This window comes from Aulonocara sp. 'chitande type north' Nkhata Bay, linkage group LG9 (genome assembly GCF_057382095.1).
Source record: "Aulonocara sp. 'chitande type north' Nkhata Bay isolate Kocher_YH1m ecotype deep benthic linkage group LG9, A_spYH_male_GT1.1, whole genome shotgun sequence".
Taxonomy (NCBI): domain Eukaryota; kingdom Metazoa; phylum Chordata; class Actinopteri; order Cichliformes; family Cichlidae; genus Aulonocara; species Aulonocara sp. 'chitande type north' Nkhata Bay.
In genome coordinates this window covers 11097351-11113878 of record NC_141352.1, presented here as the reverse complement: position 1 = coordinate 11113878, position 16528 = coordinate 11097351, and the positions used below count along the sequence as shown (strand labels likewise).

General features: G+C 42.0%; 2 protein-coding genes across 5 annotated transcripts in view; both read right to left on the bottom strand.

The window, feature by feature from the left end:
• The window catches only part of LOC147321684 (uncharacterized), an 81568-nt gene extending 75250 nt beyond the window's left edge, over nucleotides 1-6318 (bottom strand). For 3 of the 4 annotated variants that reach the window (XM_086305751.1, XM_086305752.1, XM_086305753.1), the window contains exons 1-3: nucleotides 5994-6318; nucleotides 4104-4384; nucleotides 1527-1598 (exon numbers count right to left, since the gene is read on the bottom strand). In XM_086305751.1, coding sequence (XP_086161877.1) covers nucleotides 1527-1598; nucleotides 4104-4384; nucleotides 5994-6018 — 378 coding nt within the window. In that variant the 5' untranslated portion in view covers nucleotides 6019-6318. Of the gene's footprint in view, nucleotides 1-107; nucleotides 276-1526; nucleotides 1599-4103; nucleotides 4385-5993 lie in introns of those variants that run through there. The other variant, XM_086305754.1, reaches the window with a different exon arrangement.
• The window catches only part of LOC147321683 (LIM zinc-binding domain-containing Nebulette-like), a 54530-nt gene continuing 42248 nt past the window's right edge, over nucleotides 4247-16528 (bottom strand). Inside the window, exons 4-5 of the mRNA XM_086305756.1 lie at nucleotides 14628-15449; nucleotides 4247-4384 (exon numbers count right to left, since the gene is read on the bottom strand). Of these exons, the coding sequence (XP_086161882.1) occupies nucleotides 15336-15449 (114 nt within the window). The 3' untranslated portion in view covers nucleotides 4247-4384; nucleotides 14628-15335. The remainder of the gene's footprint in view (nucleotides 4385-14627; nucleotides 15450-16528) is intronic.

Sequence of the window (16528 nt, the reverse complement as noted above, 5' to 3'; positions counted from 1 at the left end):
CGTGCTGGAAGAGAGGATGACACATTTCTGTCTTACGCCTCGAGAAGTTCACATTTTATTCATGAGTTACAAATCAGGCGACGCAAACAGCAGCAGGTGTTACGCACCATGTCGGACTTCACCGTGATGACATTTCAGCCCGAGAATTTAGCCGAGCTAGCAGCATGACATCAGCAGAGCCAACTGGGACCCCAACGGCTATTCTGCTGGTGTAGCCTCTCAGGCCTCTGCTGTGGGTGGTGCATATACGAGCAGAAGTTTCCACTTTTGCTTTTCTGTGACGGGAACATTTACAATTGCAGAGGCATTTAATCTTAAATCACATGATAATCATTGTCTGCATTTCTAAGCAGTCTGCTTAGAGAGATGGGAACATGATGACAACACTTTGTGTCATTATGTTCCCAACTGTCACATTGACAGCCATGAAACATTTCACAGATATTCACATGATCCTCTCTCAGAACTGAATCAATGATTTCAGAGGGCTGAAAACTGGAACATTCAGGAGCTCCCTCACTGCAGTGAACCTCATTAGTTCTGTTGAAATTAGCAGAATGATGTTGAATTAGATTTGAATATTTTGGCAACTAGTGCATGATTCTTTCTGCAAAAAGCAAAAACAGAGCAATAGCAATGGCCTCCATTTCCCCCAAAGATATTTAAAAAAAACGAATAAACAGGGTTTTTCTTTTTTAAAGATGAGGCTCAGTTGTGCTGTTGGTAATACAAAGAGTTCATGTGGGCAACAAAGTATTTCAAGGAAAGATCCTGTTGATTCGTACACTTCTCAATGTCACTGGACAGGAGCATCGATCGGATCAACGGTGGAACCTGGTACATTTACTCAAGTACAGTTTTATTGTTCGTGTAATGTATTTGAGCATCTTTATGTTCTGCTGATTTTATTTCTAAAGCAAGTATTTGAAACTTGAAAAAAAACCTGACCCTTGAACTATATTTTAATGCAAACATTGTGCTTTCTATTCCAAAACATTAGTTTGAAAGGTTTACTTACTTCTGATTTGTACATTTTAAAATATAGATCTACTATTGTAATTATGAATTACAGATCAAACCACCAGGCAGTTTATAAGTTCATAAAATCCTCTCCAGCTGCCTAAGAAGGAGAAAATGACGACATTATAGCTGCTGCACGCCGTTAGCGTGTTAGCGCACACGTGTGTTTGTGCATACTGCTCAAACTAACTTACAGTGCTTACACTAAGTGCAGCATCACAGAGCTGTAGACACAACTGTAGACAATAAGCATGAACGGTGACATTAAAATAATGAGGTGACACTGAATGTTATATGTTATATGTAAAATTGTATTTATTTAAATTTTTACTTTTTAATTATTTTACTTGCATTTTTAATCACTTTTATATTTAAATATATTTAAATGTTCATTTGCTATTTATCTAGGGATTGAGAGTAACGCAATTTCTATTCTCTGTATGTCCTGTACATGTGGCAGAATCGACAAATAAAGTTGACTTTGACTTTGACTTTGACGAACTCACGTCACTGGCGAGCAGGCTGCACCTCCTGTTAAACGCCGGGTCTGGCAGCGGAGGCTTCCCGTCAGACGAGGCCTGAAAAACACGAGACGATATATAAGAATAATTCTGACATTATATAGACAGAAACCAGGAAAAAACATTATTATCCTTGGATGTAGGAAAATTCCAGCATTTACATGAGTGGCCATTAAGCCTTTAAGACGTACCATAGAACCAAGTCCGCCAGAGCTTATATTATATTTTTACATGCTGTAGTGCCATTTTTGGGAGCATTTCAAGTTGCTATACATCAATACAACTGTTATAGCCCATATTTTAATAATATGTCTGCATTAAGTCCATAGTATCTACATAAATGCAAAAAAGTGCAACAAACTACAAAAAAAAATTGGAAATCGTTTTTGTGGGTTTTTTTTACATACATTTCTACTTAGAGAAATTTAAGAGGCTTATCCCTCAAAACCTTAAATACAAAAAAAGTTGCAAAAAATAGTTTCCAACAACAGGAAATTTATTTTGAGTGTCTTCATAGTTTTATTTTTGACATACACCAATTTTTATATACTGCAGAATAAATGAAAAATAAATCCTATAATGCAAATTTGCAAAGAAACCAGCAGGTGCATCAAAATAAACTATTTAAAGCAGTGCAATCTGAGTTCTAAGCATCCCAGAAACTATTCAGAAAAGCATGAAGTCAAACATGACTTATAAAAACACCAGTATAGGCTTTTAAGGCCTATAAGTAAAAAAAACGTCATTTTCCGCGAAAATGATGTCACTTCCGGTTTCGGACAGGTAATGGCGGACATGCGGTAGTTCGCACTGACGTCTATTTCAATGTAGGAAGTGTTACAAACAGCTGATCGGATCGGCAAAGCGTGTTTCTGGAATATTATGTTTTTGTTCCTGCAAGTGCTTTTTATGCAATGTTTGCAAAGCTATATGTGGAAGGAAACCGTGACTGAGGACAAGCTGGAGGCATAAGATGTAAGTACAACTCCTCTGGTTTCATATGCAAAAAAACATTATTGCGCTAGTTTACGTGGTTCTGGTTCTACAGGGGTTTCAAAAATAGTCGGAGCGTGCCCGCCCGGCTTTAAAGGGTTAATGCTAAAACTAACAGGAAAAATGCAGGTTTGATGATTTTATTTTTAGATGAAATCAGTTTTGCATCCATTGTTTGGGAAAGATTTTAAAAGCAGACAAGCCTGAGTGAAGACCATTAAACACAGTATCCAACATTTCATTTGCTTCTCACACACCTACATGATAACATGGAAACGCTTATAAACAACATGTGGTTTCAGGACATTCGGCTGTCATGCCTTTGCTTTATTTCACTTTTTCAGATGTGACTTTATGATGTCACATGGCACGGAAAATGGTCAGAGTCAGACACACGGGTCAGCTGTCCTCATGCAAAACCTCACAGCACAAATGAGAGCAACATTAGGTAGAAGTCTAGTGTCCTTCATGACACCTCTGCATGTTACCAGGCTGCAGACAACATGTTGAGCATAGAGTTTATTCATGCAGGTCAAAGAGTCAAGATCAGCCACAATCATGCCAAATTAGCTGATCTCTACAATTCTAATTGCTAATGTTTTACTGCAAGCCTCTTTGCAACCCCACCATCCACTCCATGGGTATAAAACAGCAATGGAAGTCCAATGAAAAGAGCAATAAAGTCTTCCTGGCTGAAGTAGAAACTGATGGACTGACTTCACTAATGATCCAGAGCAACAGAAAGCTTTGAGTCAACCAGTGGAAACTTCCCTAATTCATGCACTGTTAATCCTTTGACTTTCTTAACAGGCTGTATTCAGCCCCCCAAAATCCCACTATCCAAGGCTAATAATGGCACATTTTCATTTGTAGTTTCACTAATCCTCTCTAAGCCTTTATAAAAACCTGCAGTGCCAGACAAAGGCCCGCGCCAAGGTCAACTGAAAGACTCCCACTCAGAGCTTAGAGGTGTGGGGGTGTGACTCCTCTTAACAAAATTTGCTGCTCTACAGACTTCATCAAAGAACGGGAAGATTCTCAAAGTGTTTGGTAGTTTGGGAACATGCTGCTGTAGTTAACAGGGAAATCAGTCAAAGAATAACCAAATAAGCACAACTTTTATGGAGATCTCCTGCTGCCTCCAGAAGCTGTTTCTCTCTGCAGAACAATTATGTTTGTTCTAATTAGACCGATGTTAAGACCATTAAGATTTGTAAAGAGATCAGATTTATCATGGAGGCTTTCTAACAATAGAAAATGGTGGGAAACTTTATTTATTTTCTCTCTTTTATGTTTGATGAGATGAGAGCTGCACAAATGTAACTCAGGGAAGCAGAATTTAGCCCTTTTTCCTGAAAAGCCTTGAAACTATTTTAAGATCCTCTTTGGTGTGAGCAGCAGGCTTCGTGTTCTCCCAAACGTTTCTGTGCTGTGATGAATTTCCTTCTGTTTTGAGTATAATTAAAGCACAAATCCAGGTTTGTAAAAGTTTCATCTCCTCATTTTGTGTTTGATGAGTTTGTTGTTTCTGATAGAGTTTATAAATCAGTCAAATTTCGAGGTTCTCACCTCTGACTCCCACGACACCAGCAACCTCTTTGCTTTTGTATCCTCATCTTCATCCTTTTCCTTTCCACCTGCCTCCACCTTTGCATCATCATCTTCCTCCTCCACTTCCTCTGCTGTATTATGACTTTCAGCCTCTTCATGCAGACCTTCAGCAGTTGTATAAGCAACCGTGCCCACAGTGGTCGCTGATGTTACCGTGGACTCCTCTTCATTTTCCTCCACTGTCACCACCTTTTTTGTCTCTGCAGCTGAAGCCTCCTCATTCTCCACCTCGGCCAGCTCTGAGGGAAAAAAGAGTTCATGTTGAACTCCAGAAGAAATAAACTTGAAATTATATTTATTTGTAAACACACAACAGGGACAAAAGGTAAAAAATGACAAAAGAAACACAAACATGATACCAAAGGTGGGGAACGACACTAAGTGACACACAAGGCAGACAGAAATAATAAACTCAATTTGTAACTCACACTGAATAAAAACCAAGTATTCAGAAAGTGAAAGTGTAAAACATCAGAGTAAGTCAAACATCTCAACAACTCCATCGTCTTCTTCTTTTGGCTGCTCCCTTTAGGAGCCACCACAGTGATCTGTCCACCACCCTGCACGCCTTCCAACAGTACATCCATCAGTCTCCTCCGTCTGAGCTCCTCCTCTTTCACTCCTGCCTGGAAGCTCCATCCAAACATCCTTCCTCTACACATGTCCAAACAGCTCAGCTTTGTCCTTGGACGTTGTCTCCAAACCGTTCGACCCGAGATGTCCGTCTGACATTTCTACTCGTCTCTGATCTTTTCCATTCTGGTCACTTAACATCTTCAGCTCAGCCTCCTGCCTGTTTATCAATGCTACTGTCTCCAAACCACACATCACCTTGTAAACCTTCCCTTTTACTCATCTCCACCCACTCAGCCCTGCCTGCACTCTGTTCTTCAATACCTCAGCTCCAGCCTCCCTTTCATTCACACACATATTCTGTCTCGCTTCTACTGACTTTCATTCCCCTTATTTCCAGTGTATACCTCCACTTCTCTCTCATCCACCTGCTCCCTGAGGAACCAAGACTTAAATAATAAGTCCAAAAATAAACCTTGACATCACTAAAATCACCCTCAAAACAAAAGGAATCCAAAACTAATAATAATCCAAAAACTTCAAGCACTGCGACGACGATCACAACCAAACTCAAACACAACAGAAAAGCCTGAAACCACGACAACTTCTGTGTAACATAAAACTGTAATAACAGTAATAGTTACCACTGGGACAGAAATAAATAATAACACTAGATATAACTCAGCAGTCAATGTAGCCTGTACCCCACGATTAGAAAGTAAGTAAAGCAAAAGTATTTGATTGGACTTTATTCATCATGAACTGGCTCAAAGTAGATGACAGGCAGAGAGTTCACACAAGATGTTCATTTAAATAAAAGATAATTTAATAAACACAAACTAGCCAAAATACAACCATCACAACTGGTCTGATTCCAGGTGGAGTGGAAGAAAAACACGAGCAGCTGATCTGGGTTTGCTTTTATAGCCAGGAAGACACATCCGAGCTGCGTTGGGTCAGTCTTCCCATGTCAGCTGATAACAGGCGGCCAGCAAAGACGAGCCTCCTGTCACAGTCCTCCATGTTACAGTCGCCCTTGATCTGGTGCTAACAGCTTCCTCAAAGTCATCCTCACCCTGTGATCAAGGTCGTCTTTTGTGCTCACTGGACAACAGGTTGAACTTTGGCTTTTCAGAATAAGATTACAGTCACATTACATTATAAGTCATCTCCTAATTCTGCAGGTTACTGTGTGCTGTTACTTTCATTTTGACACCAAAGATCTCCAACTTTACGTCCTCAGACCTTCACCTCACTCGCTCGTTTTTCTCTCACCTTCAACCTGTGGCTGATTTTCCATGCTGTGCTCTTGGCTTCCTCTGCGTATGTCGGTCTTTCAGGTTTTACTCACTGCCTCTTATTAACCTTCTCCGATGTAGTGATCACTCAGTTTTGTCACTTTGTTCCAGCACTTCACTCCTCCACTCCAGGTCCTTTAAACCTTCTTTGCTGTCAAACTTTGAGCTTCTTCGACACTCAGTTTCTGTAATGTCGTGTTCGCCTCTCGTTTCTCTATATATTCAGTAAAACCTGTGAGCGTCTGCACTGCCTCGTCTAGCCTCCTGCGATGGCTGAATGTCTTCTCTGACTCATGTTGATCGAGTGCCTCTTATCATTTTTAGCTTCTACATTTAGCCCGCTACTCAGAATCTTATCACCGCCATGCCCCTCATCCCAGCCACGGTGCCAGCTCTGGTACAGTGTGTGCAGCCCAGAAACAAAGACAGAGGCACCGGAGCTGTGTGACTGTGTGACTGTGTGACTGTGGTGTGTGTGTGTTCAGGGATGAAGGTGTCGTATGCTGGAAGGCATTCACCACTTACAAACAGACAAATATTAATCAGGTGCCTTGGTCCCTGCAGTAACTGATAAACTACAAGCACAGCGTTGACATATTCATTTTAAAATTTCTATATATGTTAAAGTTATTATTATTATTACCGTTTATGTTTAATGTTTTTTGAAGAGTGTAAGTCCAAGTTCATTGCTTCATTTAGCTTTGCCTTTGGTGCCCTGAGATAAAGATCCAACAGTGTTGCTGCTGAAAAGATCAAACAACCTCAACATCTCATCTCCAGCTGAGTTTTTTATTTTTCTGCTGAGCAGATGTGCAGCTTTCTGTCTGCAAACCAAAAGTAAACCCACGCAGGGTCAGGAAAGACCAAAAGATCTGAGAGTAGCTACACCACCAGTTTGTAAATCGCTTGATTAATTATGACATTCAAGTCATACATGAAAAAAATCAATATAAATCCACGATAGCAAAAATATCCATCCATCCATTCGCTTCCGCTTATCCTTTTCAGGGGTGCTGGAGCCTATCCCAGCTGTCATAGGGCGAGAGGCGGGGTACACCCTGGACAGGTCGCCAGGCTGTCGCAGGGCCAACACACAGGGACAGACAACCATTCGCACCTAGTGGCAATTTGGATTATCCAATTAACCTATCCCCACAAGCTGCATGTCTTTGGACGGTGGGAGGAAGCCGGAGTACCCGGAGGGAAGCCGGAGTACCCGGAGGGAACCCACGCAAACACGGGGAGAACATGCAAAGACCCCGGCCTGATGGTGGAATTGAACATATGGTTGAATTGGAAATATAATAATGTTATATATCACTGATTCCCAAAGCGTGGACTGCGGCTAACACCAAACTCTGCTGGAACATTTAAATAAGGCCCGCGTGGCTGCAGAAGTGAACAGCTGGACAACAAGAAGTCATTTCTGATAAATCAACACCAGAAGTGAGAGCCCACGTGTTCCTGCCTCACCTGGTGTTTAATGTCAAACAACTTAATGTCTTTAAATATTCAGATCTGGTGCTTCAATAGACCTTTGACCTGTCAGGGTGTATCCGTCTACACCTGTTAAACAGGCTTTGGCTCACTGCAATGCTAAACTGGAAAGTAATTAAGAAATTAAGCTCATAGATTAATATATCTGGAAACAAAGAAAATTAATTAAAGGTATGAAATTTAAAAAAAAAAAGCATATTATTCTTAGTTTTCTGCTCTATTTTTGATCAACTCCATCAAGCAGCTGTTCAGAATGAATCAGTGAAAACATAAACAAATAGTTTATTTGTGGTGTTTAGGTGATGTTCAGAGTTGGGAATGGGATCTGAAGGTCACAGGATTAAGTTTGGTGTTGACTGTTATATATTATATTTACATTTGAAGTTTTAATGCTGGAACTATTTTCAAAATAAAACAATCACTTACTCCCTAAAACGTATTACTGAACTATCATCTGATATTATGCACTGATGAATTGAAATACTTTATCTGTTTATGTTTTCTTTTGTACTCACAGTGTACACAGGTGCAGAATTAAAACACCCATTTCCTTTAAATATTCCAGCATCGTTTGGTATGAATGATTTTCCGATATGAAGCCAGAGACTGCAGGTGATCTGGCTCTGGGATGTGTCAGATGGCTGTCCATGTAAACAGGACGTCGACCTTATAAAGACCGACCGCGTAGGCGCCGAGTGACCATCTGCTCCCAGACTGCACAAAGACTAATCACAGCTCAACACAACAGCAAAGGGTTCATTTATCACCATTGACACCGAATCATCCACATATAACAGCAAACTGACTCTGAATTAAGAAAATACGCATATCAAGCAAAAAATAATAAAATGTGGATAAATGATTCTGATCGTGGATAATGCTGTTGTTGTTGATTATATGAAAAAATAAGCTTCAATAATCAACTGAAAGCTCATTTTTCTCGGTTTGGGCACTTTGGAAATGCACATTGTCCTGGTTACACAACAAATCTTACAAACTGTGACATATTAAAAAAAGTTAATTAATTAAAAAGATTTTTCCAGTACCTGTTACATCCCAAACTAGTAAAAACATCTGTGGACTGGAATGTGCACGGCTCAAACCTGGAAGGCTCCACAACCAGCAAAACCCAGCTCAGCCTGTAAACTATATGACAGGCGACTGTAGCCACACACACCACCCACGGCTTGTGCTCTGCTTTCTGAGGCTTTTACAGCGGTGAGCGTAAACTGGCTGCTGCATGTTAGGATTTAAGGACCGTGACTCGACACACTTCCCATTGTGCTTTATTGTTTTAATGACTTTGCACATAAACACTGTTTCCCAGGTTCGGCACAAGCGTCCACCAGCTTTCCAGCTGCCTCTGGTCTCTGACCTCACTATAAACAGGGGGAACCCTCATTACTTAGATCATGTCCACCTGTCCCTCTAACCTCGCTGGCGCTGGCCCTTGAGCTCACCGCACCACCCCTCCCCTGCAGCTGTGCCACACCTCCACCACGATTTTAAAGACAAAAGTGACCAAATTTACACGAGAAGGTGAGGAAATAAGCTTTCTGCTAACATGAGCAAGCCTGGTTTGTCGTGGTCTGGGTGGTTTTCCACAGCATCAGCTCCTCCCCAGTGGGTGGAGTCTTTGTTGTTCCTCACCTGATGGCAATCGTACCAGCAGTATTTATGACCGGCGCACTCAACTGGTCTTCGCCAGATTATCTGCCAACTTTAGTCAGTTCTCGGCCTCACGTCCGTTCCTTGGTGACTAATCGTGTGTATTAACCGTATCTCTGTTTTTCTCGTCAGCCTCTGAAACCCACCTACCAAGCTCTCCTGGATACCAGTTTGCTGCCGCCGGTAATCCCTCTCCGTTTTGGAGCTGCCATTCTCTCCTGCCTGCCTCCTGATTGCATGCCTGCCTGATTGCATGCAGCACCCACCTGGACCTCTCCTGCCTCCCCCCTCCACGCAACCCCCACCTGCAAGCTTGTAAGACAGCTCAGTGTACTATCCTTAGATTCACTCGCAACCCTCTGTGGGATTCCCCTGACTGCTCTGTCCTCTGTTTCAGTGCCCTGGCCCGCCACAGTTTCCCCTGCCCAGTACCTGCACCCAGTTATCCCTGCCATCTAGTTATCATCACAGTATTTTTCTCTCGCCTCAGACATCTAGTTTATGTTCATTGATTCTAGTCTGCACTTTCTGTTAGCCTCTGAGCATTGTAAAATAAAATCTCTTTTCGTTACACCTCACCCCTGGCCTCCGGTTTTGAATCTGCACTTGAGTCCATCCCATGTCCACGGGCCACTGCGCCTGACATGGTTAGGAAGCCAAAGACACACATATCTGCTAATTGATGCCACCATTGATTATCTTCCACTTATTAAGAGATTTGCTCTAAGTCATACAATTGATTTCCATGTATAAATGCATTAAAACAGTAAGACAAAGACAGCTGAGAAGGTGAGGTGAGGGTGAAAACACACTGCAGTGCAGTCACATCCCTAATTTTAAACTCATAACAGTCTCCAAATCATTGAGCTGTAACATTCACGCAGCTTACTGTAGTTATGATGTTGGAAAGCATCAATAGAAACCAAAATCTTTTTTGAAGCAGGCAAACAAGTTTATTTCTGCTGCAAAGATTTTAACATTAAATGTCTATGAGGACTCGCTGATGGAGCCAGCCTCTTGTGGCCACTAGAGGAACTGCAGCCTTTGGTACTTCAGCTTCTTTTTCAGCTTTGGAGGTGTCCATTTATTTATTTTGACCAATCACATTAAAAACTTAGATTTTAAGTTTTTATTGTGATCACTGTGAAGAAAATACAACTGCAAGAATTTACTATCGGATTTCGTTAGAAATCAGGATCAGTTCCACGGACGGATTTGTTCCAAGAACAGCATTTTCCTCCCACAGTTAATTGTAAATGTAAAAAAAAAAGAAATATATATAAATACATCAGTTACCATGACAACTGAATAATGTTGGCAAGAAAATGCACTGCTGACTTCTGTTACAGACCAGCATGCTTTCATAACTGGTGATACCATCGTCTTGGGGCACTTTCTCATTAATACTCATAATATTTATCCTTCTACTTGATATTTCTGTGCTCACCAGCACTCACAGAGATCCAAACCCATCAGGGGTCAAACAGTAAATCAGTGGTTCAGTGGCCTGAGAAACAGCTGAGTCCTGGCTGACTTTGGGCCTGCAGCCATCACAGCCTCACCCAGAATCACAGCAAACACGACTCTCTGGGAACGAGCTGCTTTGGTCTCTTCTTGAAGCTGAATTTGGAGTTTTTATAGGTGGTAAAAGAAAGAAAAGAAAGCCTCCTCACTGACCAGCTCTCTCTCTCTCTTTGTGTCTTTCCTCAGATCTTGTTAATGAATTCTGAAACACAAAGCTTTTCCTGGGAGAGGCCCTGTGATCTCGTCCTGATGTGAACCAGTGCTGCTGCCAGCCACAGCTCAGCAGAAACAACACATTTCTCTTCAGGTTTTCAACAGTTTATTTTTTAATGGAATACTGTACTGCACTACAGATAAACTCAGATCCTGCTGCTGTTACTGACAGTGGAAACTATGCCATACCAGCGCTTTAAAGCTGAAGCGCGTCTCATCTGCAGCTTTTTGCAGATGATGTTTTTCTTTCTAATGAGCCTGCACTGTGATGTGTGGATGACATCGCTCTTTCTCAATTAAGCAAACAGAAAACCAGCTGTGTTATTTCCGGATGCTCTGACCTCGACTCTTTAAGGATCTGTTGCTTGCAAAGAACCTGCGAGTGATCGCTGACAACACAGTGTTTAAAAAATGACTTTCGTGGACGTTAAAGCACTGATGGAGGGGAAGCTCTCATTCAGCATGCCTTGAATTCATCCCAGCTCTCCCAGTACTATTGTAATGGTCTTCATCCAGGTGCCAGTCTGCTGTCGCTCAGTTTTTTTGAAGCTGCACCGAACTCTGCTGGGACACACAAGCAAGGCCAGATGTCACCCTGGTGGCGTCTGACAGTTTCCAATGATTTCAGACTTTATAGGTGTTTCTTTTGTTCCCTCTACACTACAGAGCTGAGCTGATGCACCACAGAGGTGAAACTGCACAGCAGTTTCTCCTAAATGTTGGGATGGACGTCCCCTTTATGAACATTTTTAAATCCTTTAAAAAATATTTTCATTCTTTGGCTTTTAAACCAAACTGAGTTCTGATTTTGACATTTAGAGTTTTTAACACACTTGTAAAATAAACGGACTCATCTTAACACCACTGGACTTGCTTTACAGCACGATGTTGAAGATTAAACTGAGCAATAATCAGGCTTTTTCTATCCTTCTGTATAAATAGCTGCAGATTATTAATATCACCTGTTATGTTGAACATAATAACGGCACGGAGGACAGCAGGGTCGAGGTTAATCTCTGTTCGTTACATCACTTCCACTCTCCCACGTATGTCAGTGCTGTCTCACTACTTTAGTCTAATCATCTTCTTTTACCCAGTCAGCCTCCACTCTGCACTAAATCTCACTTCCTTCATTTCAAATGAAATGCGACCCCCCCCCCCCCCCCCTCCTCCCCGTCTCCGCCTCTCTCAGCGCTCCATCCAAGCCTCCATCTTTAGGGAAAGGGTTAGGAAAGCAAGTCATCAAGTCAAAGCTGATGGTTTCTTACATGTAAAAGTCACTTATTAATTTAACACAGGTCTCAGACTGAATATGAGGTGAAACCTGAAGCCGAGGGGTGGCAGTCGGGGCTGAGACGTGAACCCTGAGTGGAACATGCTGGATGTGGGAGGTGTGACAACCTGTGTGACAAACTTATGGAGCTTCTCTAAAAATGGCCAGGTGGTGATTAAAGGCTGTCAGCTGGTGGCAGGGTGCTGGAGGGGTGTGATGAAGCAGGTGATATGCAGCAGGTCCAACTCACCACTTTTAGATGTGATGATTTCCTGCTAACGCGCTGGTGCCCGATCCCACAGGGGGGAGCTGTATTTAAGCTACAGGGTGGACCAAAGGCAGGGTCATAAAGTTTCAGCTCGTCAGAACTCCAGGAGTGACAGGATCTCCATCAGGGAATGAATGAATTCCAAAACAGACGCTCGCGCCGCCTTCGATGACAATTACTCTTCGTTAGGTGACAGCAGCATCAGAGCGGGTAATAAAAACCGAGGGAAGCTGAGGAAGAATTTCAAACCTCAGCCATACGACAGACACACTTCTAAGAGCAGATTGAAGCCTGACGTGAGGAACATAAAAAGTTCTCATTTTGATCACCGCAGCTACATCGTTAACATCATCTGGATTCCCACAGCATAGCAATGAGACTCAAGGACAGACGACGAACTACGACACCCGTCAGCGTGTCCGAGCGGTTAGCATGAAACATTTTTCCTAATAAAACACGAGCTGCTGATCATATTCAACTCAAACTGCTTCTCTCCGTCTTCGTCCACCTCCTCTTCCTCACACTTATCCCCCTCATCTTTCTTTCGCCAAGTCAACCTCGAAAAGAGCTGAGTAATAAAATAAAAAGTGTGGGCTGTTAAAGGTCACAGCAATTGAGCGAGAGAGCCAATGTGTGCGTCCTAATTAAAGCAGAGCGAGAGAGGAGGGAGAGTTTGTGCTAACGGAGCGGAATAACGCGATCACTCGGTCAGGTAAACAGAGGCGGAGCCCAAGATCGACAGGCTGGAAATGAAGAACCCAGAAGAGACGAGGGAAAAGAAACGGCTAAATATGTCAGCGTACGATTAACTCAGTCCAACATTGTTCAATCTCATTTTTATACGACTGAACTGTTTCCCAAGTTTCTCACGTGTGCTGGATAACGTGAGGGTCACGCTGCTCACACGTGTGTTAGTCCTGTGATGGGCCGAGGGCGGGCATACCTCACCTTTACACTTCCAACACACAAACAAATTAACTATGTTTTTCTTTTCTAATAAAGTCAAATTGTTTATAACCAGTGTTGGACCTAAACCACATGCCAGGATTCATACATGGTTAAACTGGCCTGAGCCCGGGCAGATTCTACATCAGGGAATCTGCGGGGTTTTCCTCTGCACAGTGAGCAGGTTTCCCAACAGACGACACGTCTCAACCATCTACTGTCAGTCAGACAGTTGGAAACAGGTCAGAAAATGACACTGAATATAAATCAATCTGATAAGTTTTTGCACACATGTCAGTTTTTACTGAATGCTGTTTAACCTCTCAACACCTAGCAGCTCACTGGCAGCCTGCAAAGAGTAAAGTTGGGTTTTGTTACATGCAAATGTTTCTATATGTTACATTTCAAATGATTGTTTTGGGTTTTTAGTGAGAGTTTTTGCATTCACTTGTTTCAAACTGAGCAAATCTGCACAAAACGATGGACCCAAAAGACTCAGACTCCACAGATTCAGTAATTCGGTAATCCCACAACCCCCGATTTCCAGGATAAAACATGGAATAAATACAATGGAGTTCCAATAAATCGACCATACAAACCATCCAAGATCTAATAATATACAAACCAAAATCACAAAGGTCAGCTCTGCAAATAGAAAGTAGAGAGGAATCCCTTTTCCACATTTTCCCAATTCCTAGTTTGCTCCACTTACATGAAACCAAACAAACTCCACACTGACTTTTCCCAGTGATCCACAAAAGCACAAAAAGTTCACTTCACTACCCCACTAACGACAAAACTCAAGAAAATGTCTAGAACAACACAAAGGCAAAGAGTCCACCAGTCTTCAAAGACTATATATAATTTATATGCTAACATATATTTGAGATAAAGAGAGATGTCAAGTCAGAGTACATGTTTTATACTTTATTAAGTATAAACACATGTACTGTTTAAGCTCATATTTGAATGGTTTGAATGGTTTTGAATATTTTGAATCGGTGGAGGAGATGCAGCGTGATAAACTGTAGATGCAGCAGTGCACGATGATCTTTGCTTTTTAGGGGCAGAAGTGCATGATCCTAACTTCATGACCAATTTCTAAAATTTCTCCAAGACTGCTGGTTTTACATGTTTTATAAAAGCAGGAATACAAACGTAAAACAATCAGACTGACGTAAAAAAAGAGACAGAAAACGACTACAGGAAGGAAACAAACAGACCTCAGCATCATCCACTGAGCGTCGTCTGGTCATCAGGACACATCTGTAGAACATCTGTGCGCACAAACACACACTCTCTCTCACACACCACAAAAAGAAAACAATCACAAAAAATAAAGTTCATTAAATGTTGATTTTAAATGATTCAACATCACAACAGTTGTAACTTCTGCATTTCTGACAAACTACTTTCTGGACTGAAATAATTCGTTTAGTGTAAAAACACTCAATAGTTTTTAATCTTTACTGGTAATAAATTCAAACTTCATTCAATTGATTCTACAACATTCAAACATCCACAAACTTCTAGCAGTAACTCTGTCCTCCCTGTTTACTAGCTTGTCTTGTTACTCGTGTATTATCGTTCTCCTCCTCTGGCCCTTCACGCTCCCCTTTGCGTCTGTTCTCTCCCAGAAACCTTTCTTCTTCTTCTTCTGTTGCCTTTCAGAAACATTCATAATGTAACCTACTTTGCCTACATTCAGTAAATAGAAGTCGTGATCACTTACACTAATGGTTGTAGAAGATGCTCCTCTTCAAACAGCTGACGTCAAAACGCTGCAGGGCTTGATGATGTAGACATTTTGTGTTTGTGTGTGTGCGTGTAAGAGACTGTGCTCACCGACCAGAGTGCATCCTCACACATACACACACACACTCTCATATACAGAGCGACAAACAGTAGCTTGGTGTGTATCGTGTGTGTGTTCATACGTTGCTGATCTGCTCCTGAGTCCTTCTGAGTCTTTGCATCTCCGGAGTGTCGGACACGATGCTGAACCCTCGACCTTTGCTCTCCTCAAAGTCCTTCTTATACTTCACCTGCAGGAGAAGCAGAGGGAACGAAACACTTCATGTCAAAGGGACAGTCACACTATGAAAGCGTCTCTGTGGCAGTGTGAGGGACACAACTCGATCTATATTTGATGTGCTGCAATATTTAGCTCGTCCACGTCTGTCACACTGTTGCACAAAGACAAACACCAGCTCGGCGTCTCCAGTCGAGTACTTCCACGCTTACACTCGCTATTTTCAGTGCACAAGCGTGTTCACACTGATAAGTGCGGCTACATGACGAGCACAGCAAGGATGAACATGAAACGCTGGAGCTACACTTCTCAGCCTCAATCGCTGACACACCGAAGAATCGTGGAAACCACTCAACTATTTTCAGCCAGCAGGAGGATTACATTAGTTTCGACTTCAGTTTTATGTGGTCAGACACCCGACAGGTAGCAAATGTCTGCAAAAACCAGCAGCTGACTCAACAATTAAACAGTTAAAAGGTGCAACACTCTGTTTTTAACTTATTTTATTCTGTGGGACAAGTTATCCCCACTTAGCTTTAAAATGTAACTTCTGTGTTTCACATTGCAAAGAACAAAACATGAAAAATATCTTAAGTTTGTGCTTTAAGGCTTTATTTAGTTAGACAAGACAGGAGAGGTGGGAGAAAGACTGGCAGTAAAGCGCCTCGGGGCAGATTCAAGCTCAGGCCTCTGCAGCCGTACAGCGTGAGACTCACCTGCTGAGCCTCATGAGCTTTACCAGCACCCTGAAAGAAAGTTTCAACAACAGACCTTATTTTACGCATCCAAGCAAAAGTCTATTCAGAAAACTGACACAAGGGAGTCACAACTCAGAACGTATTCCAACAGTCCTTTCCAATACCTGCACACTGCGTGGAAGTGCACTAACAGAAGTATCCAAACTCAGAGACAGTGTATAACATTATGCAGTAAGGCTTTGAGAAGAGCAGTGGTTCGGTTTCCTCTGGGTGAAAAGACGGATGAGGATCCGCAGACAGCTGCGATCACGATGTGGTTCAGGAACTAATTAACGACATAATTCAGCTACGGTCTCATGAAAGCAACAAAACCGTGATGACGTGTAATGATATC